This window comes from Papio anubis, chromosome X (assembly GCF_008728515.1).
Source record: "Papio anubis isolate 15944 chromosome X, Panubis1.0, whole genome shotgun sequence".
NCBI classification, from domain to species: domain Eukaryota; kingdom Metazoa; phylum Chordata; class Mammalia; order Primates; family Cercopithecidae; genus Papio; species Papio anubis.
In genome coordinates, this window is record NC_044996.1 from 65,101,723 (window position 1) to 65,116,531 (window position 14,809).

General features: G+C 34.9%; 1 protein-coding gene across 2 annotated transcripts in view; it reads right to left on the reverse strand.

The window, feature by feature from the left end:
* Positions 1-5,284: 5,284 nt before the first annotated feature.
* The window catches only part of KLHL4 (kelch like family member 4), a 56,170-nt gene continuing 46,645 nt past the window's right edge, over positions 5,285-14,809 (reverse strand). For both annotated transcript variants that reach the window (XM_031660823.1, XM_009197892.4), the window contains 2 exons: positions 8,327-8,498; positions 5,285-6,790 (listed from right to left, as the gene is read on the reverse strand). In XM_031660823.1, the coding sequence (XP_031516683.1) occupies positions 6,731-6,790; positions 8,327-8,498 (232 nt within the window). In that variant the 3' untranslated portion in view covers positions 5,285-6,730. The remainder of the gene's footprint in view (positions 6,791-8,326; positions 8,499-14,809) is intronic.

The following is a 14,809-nucleotide window of genomic DNA, read 5'->3' on the forward strand; positions in this document are numbered from 1 at the left end:
GTAGATTTTCCTATTCTGAACATGAATATAAATAGTATCATAAAATATTGGGCCTTAGAAACCGAACCCTTGCCAAACAAAGCTGTGGGGACAGGACCGTCACTCAAGAGGGTCTAAAAGTTGGGAACCCTTGCTCCAGTGGATCCAGAAGGTTAGACCTCTGCCCCAGTATGTATTGATGTTGGTACCTCCAACCCTGTTGGGCCTGGAGGGCAGAGCATCTAGCGAAAGAGGTTTATTCCTGAGCCTTAAAATCTTATGGAGTTTCCCTTATAGTTTGGACTTAATGACTTGTCACTCCTGTTTTTCTTTCCTACTTCTCCATTGTAGAATGGGACTCTCTCCTATGCCTGTCCCATTGTTATATTTTTATAAGCAAATTAACGTTTGGTTTCATAGGTTCACAGCTGAAGGCAAATTTGCTGTAAAATAAGTCATACCTTGAGTCTCACCCATATCTGATTTAGATATTTAGATGAAACATGGGAATTTAGGCCTTTGAGTTGATTCTGGAAAGAGTTAAGAGTTTTGGGACTATTGGAATGGATGAATGTATTTTGCATATGAGAAGGACATGATTTGGGGGGATTAAGGAGCTGAATGTTACGGACCAAATGTTTGTGCCCACCCAAATTCCTATGTTGAAACTGTTCCCACCCCCAACATGATGATATTGGAAGGTGAGGCCTTTGGAGGGTAATTAGGATTAAATGAGAGCAGAACCATCATGAATGGGATTAATACATTTCTAAGAATCCTGAAAGAACATCCTTCTTTCTGCTCTTCACTGTGTGAAGATACAAAGAGAAATTGGCAGTCTAAAACACAAAATAAATTGTTGTTGCTTATAAACCAACTTGTCCATGATATTTTTGGTACAGAAGCCCAAGCTAAGACAGTGTCTGTTCAGATAGTTTTATTATTGTTGATTTCTATGTGTATTTTGGATAACTGTCCTTTATCAGACATGCCTTTTGCAAATACTTGTTCCCAGTCTGTGGCTTCTCCTTTCATTCTCTTGACAGTGTATTTTACACAGCAAAGTTTATGAGTTTAATGAAGCTCAGCTTATCAAGTCTTTCTTTCATAGACTGTGTCTTTAATGTTGTATCTAAAAAGTTATTACCAAACCCAAGGTGATCTAAAGTTTTTCCTATGTTATCTTTTAGGAGATTTTAGGTTTACATTTTACATTTAGATCTGTGATCAAATTTAAGTTAATTTTTATGAAGAGTAAAATGTCTGTCTAGATTCATTTTTTAAATATGGATGTCTTGTTTTTCAGCACCATTTGTTGAAAAGCCCATCTTTTTTCCCTTGTGTTGCCTTTGGTCCTTGGTCAAAGATCAGTTGACTATAGTTATGTGGGTCTATTTCTAAGATGTCCATTCTGTGCTATTGATCTATTTGTCTATTATTTTGCCAATTTCACACTCTCTTGATTACTGTAGCTTTATAGTAAGTTGTAGTTGGGTTGTGCCAGTCCTCCAATTTTGTTCTTTAATTTTGTGTTGACTATTTTGGGTGTTTTGCTTTCCCATATAAACTTCAGTCAGTTTTGCAAGACCAATGTAGTTTTAAATGTGAAGAATCTCAAATGTGACCATCTCATTCTATCTTCTACTCCTCTTTTTTTTTTATATATATATTTCCCATGATTAAACGTTTTGTGCTGTACTCTGTGTAGTGTACTCAGACCTTCCCTCCAGTTTATTATCTTCTTATTTGTGCCTCATCTGCTACTTTCCCTCCCCAGTGAATTTTTAAGTACTTAAAGTGTCCATTTCCGGATGTTCCTGGCTCTCTTCACCTAGGAGAAGTCTCGAGACCATATCTTAATGATTCTTGTCTACACATGGGTGTTAAAATCTTTGCCCTTAGTGGATATAACTAAGTTCATTAACTCCAAGATGATCTCTATTGCCATCTGAGTTTAGTATTGTTTTGTAAGTTCCCTCTGATTTCTAGCATCTGGAGATTTGCCTTTATTTCTATGGAGCGTAACTATGTACCTAAATTTCATGTTATTTTATCTCATCTCTCTGTGTTTTTCATGTGTGTATATATTTGTGGATAGTATCAAAGAGACAGACCTCTGCCTTTACTTATTTGGCCATGTTTCCAGTGCTGTTATTTGAATCCCATTCTCATAAAATACCCAGTCTTTGATGCCATCAAAAATCTATTCATTCATTTTTTCCACAATTATTTACCGAATATCAAACAGACACTGAGGATACTATAATGAGTAAAACTAAAACTCATGCGAGAGATTATAGTTTAGAGGAGGATAATTGTCTGTATCTACTGACTCAGACCTTCTCTCAATTGGGCAAGTCGCTATGCATTGGATTAGCCAGGATGGTTCTATGAATTCATATGAACTTTCTCAGCCTGACTGGCTTTTCAGCCTCATCTCATTATGCAGACTTGGCAAAACTGAAACAAGTATAAGTGAATTTGTGAAGATATGGCTTTCAAAGATCTCCATATGATATAATCTTTCTAGTTTATTTTAAAATAAGACTAGTTGTGATTTGATGGCCAGAATTCATGTGTTCCCATTCTGGTAAGATATAATTAGCTCTTGTCAAGTTAGGCTTTTTTAACCACACAGCTATAAACTGAATTTAACATATGAAACAGGGCTATTTAAATGAAGGTCTCCATGGCCTTAGATGAAATGTAAATTTGGCAAACTCAGGTAGCTTTTGTATAGGTGAGGCCATTTAATTCTGATTCTCCATCACTTAAAATATAATCCAAATTTTATAGACTTGGATTTTGTACAAATTTCATAAACTTAGTTTTAATTAGTGTATACCACTAGGGTCCTAAACACAGTAGATCTTTAATAGATGTTTATGTCAAGGGGCTAATATCCGAAAAATACTAATGTGCTTTTATTTTTTAATATTTATCCATTTATAACCTTCCCCATATTTAGCTATATGTACCCATTTCCCTCATTGTTTACATGTGCTCTGTGTGTGTGTAGGTGTGTGTGTGTGTTTCTGTGTGTGTGTTAAGGGAAGGGATTAGGATTATGACAGAAAACAAAAGTGAGTGTCAATATTAAACATTTAGCAACATGAGCAGGACTTTTTCCTAGTCTGTAGCAGGCCATAATCCTGAAAAACAAGCATTGTCAAGAGAGAAAGAGCTTTAACACTTTTATTAATATTACTGTAATTCATAAATCATAATTATATATATTATGGGGTACAATATATTTTGGTATATGGATACAGTGTGTGATGATTAAATCAAGCTAATTAAACATATTATCACCTTACACATAATTCATCATGGTGAGATATTTGAAATTTTAAAAGCGTTTTAAAAACTCTCCTTTGAAATATGGAGATCCATGTTTGCTAATTAGGTAGTTCATGTGATATCTTCCATAGACAAGAGAGGGGAGATGCTCCTTCCATCATTTAGGTTGGGACTTAGTGTCTCTAGCAATGTGGACAGGATGTAAAGAAAGTTCATTACGAAGAGAAACAGCAACTGAAAAATCTGTCCCTTCTACCTGAGGTGATGTGATTGGGAGAAAGTAGACATAGAATGATGACAGTTTAGGACATATGTGTTTCATGGCCTTTTTTTTTTTTCCTTTACCTAGACTAAGATCTCAAGGTAGGAGTCTTGTCAGAGAACTTAAAATCCAGAGTCGCAGAGGTTTTTTTTCTATATTGCATTTGGAACTCCAAAAGGAAACTGTCTTTCAGTGTTCCCTCCATATCAAAAAAGGACAACAGCCACACCTGAGTCAGACAGATAAGTGGCATTGTTGTGCAGAGAAAGGATCTGCATTTAGTGCCCCAGAGTTTCCTTCAGCTTCTGTGTGGTATAGAAGTTTTGTGGAAGTTCTTACATGCCCTGTGGAAATACAGGAAAGTAGCAGACAGTGTTAGAGAATCATCATGATGCATGCTGAGAGTTGCAGAGTAGGGAATCCTGAACATGGCCATAGTGATTATAGAAAAAAATCAAGAAGCAGCAACATTGTCTTTCAGATCTGAGTATAGTAAATGTGTGAGCCCTTATACTCTTGAAAGAATATATAAATAACTCCCTTTCCTATATGTATTTGTTTAAACTAGCCCTGATAGGTTATCTCTGCTAAAGCATGGCAACAAGGGCCCACTCTTGCTCCTCCTTTTCCCAACCAAGTTTGACTGAGACAAGCACAGTTATGTTTCAGTGCCCTGGGCCTCTGCAGGTCTCTATTCTGATGGCTCACATCTGCTCAGATTTTGGCAGCTCATCTAGGGCATTGTCTTAGTTCATTTTCTGAGGCTTAAAACAGAACTTGGATAATTTACAAATAAAAATAATTAATTTCTTACAGTTAGGCAGGCTGAGAAATCTGAGGTTGAGGGGCCATATATGGGATGGCCTTCCTGTTGGTAAGAGCTGTCAGGTAAGTCCCAAGGTAACACATAGCATCACATGACTTGGGGGCAGATGCACTCTGAGCATGCTAGCTTAGGTCACTCTTCCTTCCTTTTCATATAAAGTCACCAGTCCCCCACTCTTACGATAATCCATTAATCCATGAATGGATTAATCCATTCAGGAGGGCACAGGCCTCATGGCCCAAGCACCTCTTAAGGGCCCTACCTCTCAATACTGCTACATTAGGAATTAAGTTTCAGCATGAGTTTTCGAGGGAAAAAAATATTCAAACCATAGCAGCCATAGTGGCCTGAACACCATTTTTAAATGCAGCTATGAAGTGGTAGCCCTGGGAAACATACATGTCTCTTCTACGAGTCAGTACAATCAAGTCCAGCTATGCCATTGAGAAGAGAGTATTCAACTTTTACTTTCCTCTTCTCCATGAATGACTCTAGACACAGTCTGCCTCTTGGTAACACCTAGTTGTTACTAGAGGATTGGCAAGCTAGGCTGCAAAAGGTCCTTTGATCTTTTCCACTGGTTGACACCCCCATTTAACTTAACAGGCCAAGCTGTGCATTGGCGATAAAGGTTTAGGTAACTCTACTTCTACACTGATTTCAATAAGGTGTGAATTCAAAAGACCTAACAGGGCTGTATGTGTGTTTCACAGCCTCTCCGTGTCTCTATCTTCACCTCTAGAACTGCAGAAATCTATAGCTCTATAGCTCTCTATTTAGAATTAGAGACAATGGCAGGTGTAAAAAGAAATAAATAAATGGAATTTTATTTTGTGTTTAAGTATTTTAGTGATATAGGAAATGTAAAATCAAAAAATCCATTCAGGTTGTACTTGATATATTCTAAAGCCACACCATAAGGAGAGGAAATAAAGTTTATTTAAATTCAATTTGTCAAAGTACAAATACCTTTGTACAACTTACATTGTTCTTTCTTAAAACTTAAAAGCTAGTAGTATATTTTGTAAGCATTTCTCCAGATTTTGATTTCACAATCCACAATAAAAAGTCTGTTTAAAAGAACTTATTGTAGAAATTCTAAAATTGTGCATTTACTTGAAAAGTTACTTTCATAAAGGGTTTTTCAATATTTCATCTTAGTTGTATAATTAAATGGAAGAAATGGAAGCATTACACATAAAATACTATTCAACTAGCCATTTTTGTTATTTTAAAACTTAAAAAGTTTTTTTTTTTTTTTTTTTTTGTATAGCACACATATCCTAACATTTTCTACTGGATAATATAACAGTAACAGAAAAGCATGTACTGGTACAAAAAAGACAACTATCGTATTTGACCAAGCTTATTGATTATTTTGATTTTCCCATGTGTTAACACTGAATAACGTCCTCAATTTTAATGTACTTTAAAAATCGTTTTGTTTTTGAAAACTTGTTTAACTTAACGATGTGTGTTCATAGAGTTAACATAAATGCTTGAGGAGAACATTACATTCTATACAAGTGAAGCCTTGACACTCTGTAGCTGAGGTCACAGTTTGTATCAATATGATAAATATTCATTATTTCATTGTATAGGCTGTGTATATGAAATTACAATAATATTCTACTGGTAACAAATCTAATGAGACAATATGTTAAGAAATACCAAATTTATATGTGTGCTCTGGCAGATGAGCAAACCTGTAAAAATTTTGACATACCGCGATCAACGTAACAAATTTTGTCAAAGAGCTGTTTTTTCTTTTTCTTTTTTTTTTTTTTTTTTTAGCTTCAACACAGTAAAAGCTTTCCTCTTGGTAAATGTGAGGAATTATTTAGCTCTTTGGGATATTATCTGAATAGGAGAATAAGGGCTTACTAAAAATCAGATTTTCTATTTTAAGCTTCAGATGTTACCTTTTATATTTCTATGTTCCAGATAATAAGAGTATGTTTAAAAAAAAAAAAAAAAAAACTGAAAATGTTTTTAACTTCTAAGGCTCTTACCTTGAAATGTATTAATGCTTTTATAACCTGCACACTGTGGACATCATCATCACCAGTTTTCATTAAATATTTTAGCATTTTGTAGTAATGGGGCTATATCTAGACTACGGGGTTTCCTTTTATATTATCAGCTGCGATAACACATATGCTTAATAATTCATATGTAATTCACGTTTAAAAAGTTTTGGCTTCACAAATGAAAGCAATTATAACTACAAATTAAAACAATACAACAATTTTCCAGTCTGATCATTAATTGTAGGAAAAAGAACATGTATTTCTTTCTCCCTTTGTCCTACTCAGTTTCTTGAAATTATCCAGTTTCATTCCATTTGATAAAAATAGATAGCTTTAAGGTAGCTTCACCACTACAACACATGCACCAGCTCTTCCAATGTTAACAGGAACTTCCTAAAACACAAAACAAGAAACAAAACACTGTTGGAACTCTGATTTTAGCATAATATAAAATATTATATTCAATATGGTTGAAGAAGTCCTTACTTATTTTGGTCTAACATCACCTTGTCTAAAGATGAGATAATCTGCAGCCCAGATAACAGTGTAGTGTGGTGGAAAAAACACAGCCTTCAGAATGGTAAAAACCTGAGATTGAGGATCAGGTGATCTTAAGTAAATTTCATCTCTCCGATAATATTCTCACTTGAAAAATTACAGCTAATTATACTAACACGTCAAGGTTTTTGTGTTGTGATGGTTGAAATAATGAATAACAATTTGCACTTAGTAGTTATAATTCCACCATCTGTTAGTTCTCTTTCACTCTTTTCAAGATCACACAATGAAACAGTGACACAGCCAGAAATATAATCTAGGACTCTTAGCTACTTGCCTACAATCTTCAGAAAAGTAAATCCCACAAGCTGGTCAAGCCTCTTGATTATTATATTTGACCTAACACCTTGCATGCTATTTTTTTTTTCCTTCTATTTCTGGGTGGTCCTAAGCATTGATAAAATAGGAGCTACCCTACATTGTAGCATTTGAGGGTTTTTGAGTCTTAATGAGTCAGATTATTGGAGGAGAGAGATTAAAATCTCATTATCAGCTGTCATTACATTAACACCAATTTACTTAGAGCAATAGCCAGCTGTACCCTGTAGAATACAGAGTAGCATGAAGTCAGCAGAAGGGAAGATGAAGTTAGATACCAAATACAAGGTTTACCTGTTTGTGGAGATGGTAAAGAGTTAATCATACTTTATGTTTTTTGTTAACTCATCATTTAATTGACAAAGTATTATTAAATATTTTAGAATAAATCTAGTGCTATCACTGGCAAAGTAGTCAAAAGGGTCAAATTTGCCTTGAACATCTCAAAGATGCCATTTCAATGCTATCTCTTGCATTCTCCTTGAAATTATTTCTAATAGACGCCCAGCACTTTTGAGAGGTTTTAATTCTGGTCCCTGATTGTTTACTAAATTATTGACTGACTGAAGAATTTAGGAGTATCGCAGTCTACACAGTTTCTATATGGCAAAGATTGAAGGCTTTTCTCCTGGGTGCCAGCCAATAATAAAGGCAGATATTTGTGGAAGAGGATGTTGCCCTTTGGTTCTCAGGTCACAACATATACATAAAACGTTGGCCATGGTAAAGTCCTTTATTTTATTTATTTATTACTGAAGTATTTGATTGGATTTGCTTATTTTATTTAAAGAGAATGCTTTCATGAAGTCAAGAGAATGGTCTGTCTTCTTTTATGTAAGCACTGATGGCTCCTGCTATCAACTATCATGTCATATCATATCAACTAGATCAACTAGTAATTCTCTAAGATATAAATAGAGCACAGACTATAAATTTCACTAAAAGATCTTGTAAGGGCCTAGAGAAGAGAATACAATTAATTCCGAAAATATATTTTAATATATTCTTTTTAAAACCTGAAATATAGAAATTTGAATATTTTAAGTTGAATACCTCTTTCCATTCATTTCTCTGTGCATCATATGACTCAACTGTGTTCAAATAAGTATGTCCATCATATCCTCCAACCACATAGAGTTTGTCTCCAAGCGGGCACACAGCAACAGCATCTCGAGGAACACTCAGAGGTGCCACAGTTGACCATGAGTCACTTTTTGGATCATACCTTAAAGGATTTAGAGAGACAATTGGGAGGAAAAGTCCAATAGAGTTACAATTGAAAATAATAGACATTCTCAAAATGTATACCTATCTGAAACACAGGATTAAAAACACTTTATACAAATATTAAGTGTAGATTGGATAATATTAAGGCTATGTACATGACAAAATTACCTTCAGCCACTAGGTGTCTCTCAAAGCATATTGAACAAGTTTCCCTTTCCAAGATACCACGCACTTCATTAACAAGTACTCAGATAAACTTTGAGGAAATTTCACATATTGTGATCCTGGCATGATATAAAAAATGTCTCCTCTCATTTAGTAGTCTGATTGAAGAGCTTTTGTTTTTCTTTTATTATTTATTTGTCAAAGTTATACATAAGATGCCTCTTTTATATGAGAACTCATTTTAAAGTAAACCTGAATATAACTGCCTTTCTATTTTTGCTGTATGAAATGTACTACTTTGGTTTTAATACTATTTGCAGATAGAATGGTCATAGACTTATCCTGTGTTTTTCCCTGCTGAGAGTTCTTATTTATCTTCAGTGGAGTTAAGGTTTATTGTTTTCTATTTTAATCTGAAGTTAACTCCTTATCTCCAAACCTCTTTAGTAAGCAGAATGAAAAATAATACAGTAAGTAATATTAATTAACGTATTTTCTAGAAATTCTTTCCTAACCTTTGAAGCTTATTTTTAAAAATACATAACATTAAAATCTAAAAATTGAACAATGAAGAAAACTCATATAATTATACACAAAAATGCTCCCTGACTTTACATTGGCCTATTTGTAAAAGTCTAATGAAATATATTTATTTTACAAAGGAGATTTTCATTTATCACTTTCCACTGATATATTTGTATTACCCCCTCTAACCACTGTTTGTATCTCTTCAATGATATTCTAAATCATCTGATTTCAGCTTCCATCTGAAGTCGGTCTCACATCTAGAATTTTAAAAATAGTATCTGAAATCAGCAATAACTCAGACAACTTAAATTCTATATCATCGAGTGTCATGTAGCATATCACTTTAAATTCAGATGTTATGGTAAAAGTCAGAACCAGAAAATCCATAGCTGCATGCTCCTGCTAAGCCAAATCTTCAAAACAATAGCTATTGTTAATTGATGCTTCACTCAGCTGACAGTCAGGGTACACACACAGATGAATCATGAACCGAAACTCATAGAAGGATTTGCTCATAAATTTGCATCCAAAGACCCAAGACTTTTCTGCATGGGCATGGTAACTAATGCTCAAAATCTGGTTAACATTATTATTATCTGGATGCTGCTTGATTAAGAAGAGGAGTTTGGGGAATGTTGAAGTTTCTGAAGAAAAATTAATTGGTAATATGGTGATCATCTGTAAAGATACACAGGAACAGTTATTAAAGACAAAAGTAGTCACCGCATATTCAAATTAAAATAGCATTACTTCTCTCGCTTGTTTCTCTTTTGTTTTTCTGTCTCCCCTTACCTTGAATGTAAGTATATATATTCTTATGGAAATGAAATTGAGCCTGAAGTCAAGAGAATGAGTCATGGTCTTATTTTCCCACTTAGAGTAACTAGGAATCTTTTGCTTGATCTATGTGCCTCAGTTTTCTCATTAACATTATAGCAACAGTGATCCCTAACCCAACCAATGTGATGGTTTTAGAGAACTTTAATTTAAATTATTATCATAAGTAATTGGGTATGCCAAAAGTGTTTTAGCAAAAAAAAAAAAAAAAAAAAAATAGCATCAGAAAAATTCTTCAAGATGTGGAAATGAGGATTATCTGATTCCATAGAGGGTGTATGGACCTTTAAGTGTTTAAGTGCGTTTTTTTTTTTTTTTTTTTTTTTTTGAGATGGAGAGTGGCTCTGTCCCCCAGGCAGGAGTGCAGTGGCGCGCGATCTCCGCTCACTGCAAGCTCCGCCTCCCAGGTTCACGCCATTCTCCTGCCTCAGCCTCCCAAGTAGCTGGGACTACAGGCGCCCGCCACCACGCCTGGCTAATTTTTTTATTTTTATTTTTAGTGGTGACGGGGTTTCACCGTGTTAGCCAGGACGGTCTTGATCTCCTGACCTTGTGATCCGCTCACCTGGGCCACCCAAAGTGCTGGTATTACAGGCGTGAGCCACCGCACCTAGCCCCTTTAAGTTACTTTCTACTGACAAGCCTATTTTATAACTCTGTGTGTGTGGAAGTTATAAAAAACTGAGTTTTCTTGTGATTTTTTTTCTATAACAATACAAATTCATTTTGCCTGATAGCAATAGAATTGATTTCCACAATGTAGAAATAATGACTCCCAAAGATTATCTTTTATTGTTATATTATATGATTTCAACTAGTTTTGCATCTATTGAGAAATTATTTCAGTATTCAAAGTTGTCTAAGTACCTTTTATTCTAAGTACCTTTTGAACTTGTTTTAACATCTTATAATTGTTTTCTTTATCTATGAATCACATGAAATGTTTAACACATGTTCATTTTATATTTTTTAATTTTTTAATTGATATATATTTGTACACATTTATGGGGTACGTGTGATATTTTGTTACATACATAAAACGTGTCATTTTATATTTGCATGAAAGCCATGATTTTAAGGTTTTGAAAATTATATTTTAGCACTAGTCATTTTCTCAATGCCTTTTCAAGGAAAATGACAATAATAGTGTAATAATAGGGTGATAATGTTAGTAATAAAAATAATACTGGATTATAGCAATAATACTAAAATAAAACTACCATACTTGCAACTGACTCCTATTGAATAATTAACATAGGGCAAGCAATGTAGTAAGTGCATTATCACATTTTATCTTGTACCCTATGTGGTTGATACTATTATTATTCCCATTTTACATATGAGGAAACTGATGTTTAGAGATGTAAAGTAACTGGGACAAGGTCACATAATTAATAAATAGTAGATTTAAAGTTTGAACCGAGATCTGTCTGACATCTAATCTGATGCGTTTAACTACTATACTACACATTTGTTTAGTATGTGTAAAGTTCTCATTTTTCTCTTTTTAAAAAAGAGGAGGAGAATTTTAAAAATCAGTAAATTTGGGAGTGTAATTATGTCAGAAAATGAGGTTGAACATTTACTTATAGGATATGCATGTAAGTATGTAATTGTGTAGTCTGTGCCACAGATTATATCAGATAATATAAATTGAATTTATATTTTTAGTGGTTTATTTAAATTGATATAGACATTTTAAACCATAATAAGGCTAGTTCTACTGTGAACATTCTATGGTGCTAAAATATGCAGCCCAATTTGTTTTTTTTTCAAGTTTTAACACAGACTTCCACAATTTCAAGGGTTCACAGAGTAAAGCTAAGAAAGTGCTGGCATTATAATAATGGGAAGAAAAATGATTAAAATAGTCATATATTCCACATTTTTTTTGTTATGAGAGGTATACTTTTTTGTGATAAAATCCACTTACATAGTTTCATACATTTAGATACAGGAAGCCAAGTTAATGCAACACAAGTTTTACCACTAAGCCTCAACAAAAAGCTTCCAAACTGCAATAGAAACAAGAAAGCACAGACTATAATAAACGAAAACAGTCTTGCTAGGATTTATTACAAGAAAATTGCCATTATGAGACAGAGAATTATTTGTATCTCTGATTATATATTTACATGATTTACTTCTTGACAGATACAATTTTTGTGAAGTCAGATGCGGTTTTCATAGCAACAAACCTTCACAGCTTCTTATTTACTAGGTATCTTTGTACAGTTCTGTGTTATTTTGGATAAAATCCTTCAGGCAACTTTTAATATTTCTGTAAAAAACAACATGGGTTTTCCATATCGATCTTTCTCCTTGACTTCTCCCTCCCATGAGTTTAGCACTCCAATGCAGTTTTTTGTTTGTTTGTTTATTTTTTAAAGACAGAGTCTCATTCTGTTGCCCAGGCTGGAGTGCAGTTGTGCAGTGATCTCAGCTCGCCATAACCTCTGCCTCCCAGGCTCAAATGATTCTCATGCCTCAGCCTCCCCAGTATCTGGGATTACAGGCATGCGCGTCCATGCCCAACTAATTTTTGTGTTTTTTTAAGAGATAGGGTTTCTTCATGTTGGCCAGGCTGGTCTCAATTTCCTGGCCTCAAGTGATCCACCCACTTCAGCCTCCCAGAGTGTTAGGATTACAGGTGTGAGGCACCGTGCCCGACTCCAATGTAGTTTGAAGTGTCAATGAAATCTCAAGATACCATAATTATTTTTATACAAATTCGTTAGCACTTTTGATCAAGACTTTTTTCCCAAATATAATAATTCCAGATACTATATGTTTATGTTATATATGATTTAGTGTTGCCAAATATCAAGAGTTTTATAAAGAAGTTATAGTTACATGGCTTTTAGGTGTAGAACCGTAAATACTTTTACAGGCATAAGAATAGAATTCAATACCTAGGTATCATTACTTAAAATAAAAACTGCACTTACCTTTGTTGAATACAATTATGGATTCTTAAAATATATGTGTACATTCTCTGGTAGTCAGGCTTGTACCCTAACTTTTATGAGTTGTGTGCTGTCTATGACTTTTTGCGGTCTACAGAAGGCATCAATAAATCATCTAGGCAATTTAAAATTTTTATGGAATCTGTCCTTTTTAAAAAAATGTCCTGCAGTGTTGTTTAAACACAGTTTAAGTCTACTGTATTCTTTGGGTTTTTCTAAAAGGAAACATGATTTGGGCCGTGAATTTGGGCCATGTATTTGGGGAATCAAATGCGCGCATGCGCGCGCGCGCACACACACACACACACACACACACACACACACACACACTCACACATCCAGAAAGCACACATCCCTAGAAATGCCCAAGAATACATCAGGCCTTTATGCTGAGGTGATCCCAGGCACAGAACATGACCTGCTAATGCGTGATGGTCTAATGGATGAAGCCAGTCTTCAAAGACAGGGAAGGTGCCTGTTTTTTCAAAAACCCAGTTTTCAGCAAAAGATCAAAAGGCATATAAAGAAACAGAAAAAAATAAAAACAAAGTCAATTTTAAAATAACAAATTAAATCTCCAGATACTCTTCCTGTAGAAATATAAAGATCTGACTTACAAGACAGTAACATAGCTGTCTTATGCTAAAGCCAAGATAAAAACAGAAATAATGTAAATAAGTAAAAAAAAATTATAATAAAGAAACGTAAAAATTCTTGAGCTGAAAATAAAATGACAATTTGAAAATTCAGTAGAGGGATTCAATGGGAGACTCAAGAAACAGAAGTAAGAATGAGTGAACTTAAAGAAGGTCATTTAAAATTATCTTGTGTGAGAAGCAAAAAGAATAAAGAAAAATGAATAGAGCCTGAGGGACTTACGGGCTAACATCCAGTGGACAAATATATGCATTTCAAAAATCTCAGAAGAAAAAGAGAGAAAAGAGCAGAAAGAATATTTGAAAAAATAAGAGCTGAAAAACCATATCAAGACACATTATAAACTCTTAAAAGTCAGAGATAAAGAGACAATATTGTAAGCAAGAAGAGTAAAGCAACTTGACACATAAAAGGAATTCTCAATGAGATAACTAATAAATTTCTCAAAAATACCTTAGAAGACAGAGACATTTTTTTTTAAAGAGGGCAAATTAGGGGCTTTGCTGGCATGCCTCACTCACGAGGAAGTAGCAAAATAGTGTGTAGAGATTCACACTGTAAACTTTTATCTAAGAAGGAACACAGGTGATTAACATAAAAGCAAAAGAAACTCCAGATACTTTGATGAATTTGGTGGCAGCAGCCTGGGCTGTGAGTTGAGTGGAAAATTGAGAGTGAGTCCCCAGTGCATGAGACGGGGAGAAAGGGTCTCCACCATACACATTCCCACTGGGGAGGTAGGTAATCTAGGCCAAGTGGGAGCTCCTTGACCCTACCAATCGCTGGATCTGATGTTGGGAGCAGTGGGGAGACCTTGAGAAGGGGTAACAGCAGGAAGTTGTGTTGTATGCATTCCAGACGCTGGCTCCAATAGAAGGTGGCCAATAAATATCCTAACTATAGGAGTCTTTACTGAAATCTGTAAGCCACATGGGCAGCAGTCACTAGCTGGGCAAGTCTCCAGACTGAGATTTGTGATCTAGTCTCAAAGAGGAGAGGAGTCCCCATTGCCAGAACTGAGAAGAGAGAGTGGTATGGGATTACAGTGTGCATGCAGGAGGTGGGTGACCTCCCCTTTGCAAGACCAGACTAGGAAGGGTACCATGTGGGAGCCCCAGTTTTTGTCCCAGCCAGGAAAGTCTTCAGCCTGGGACAG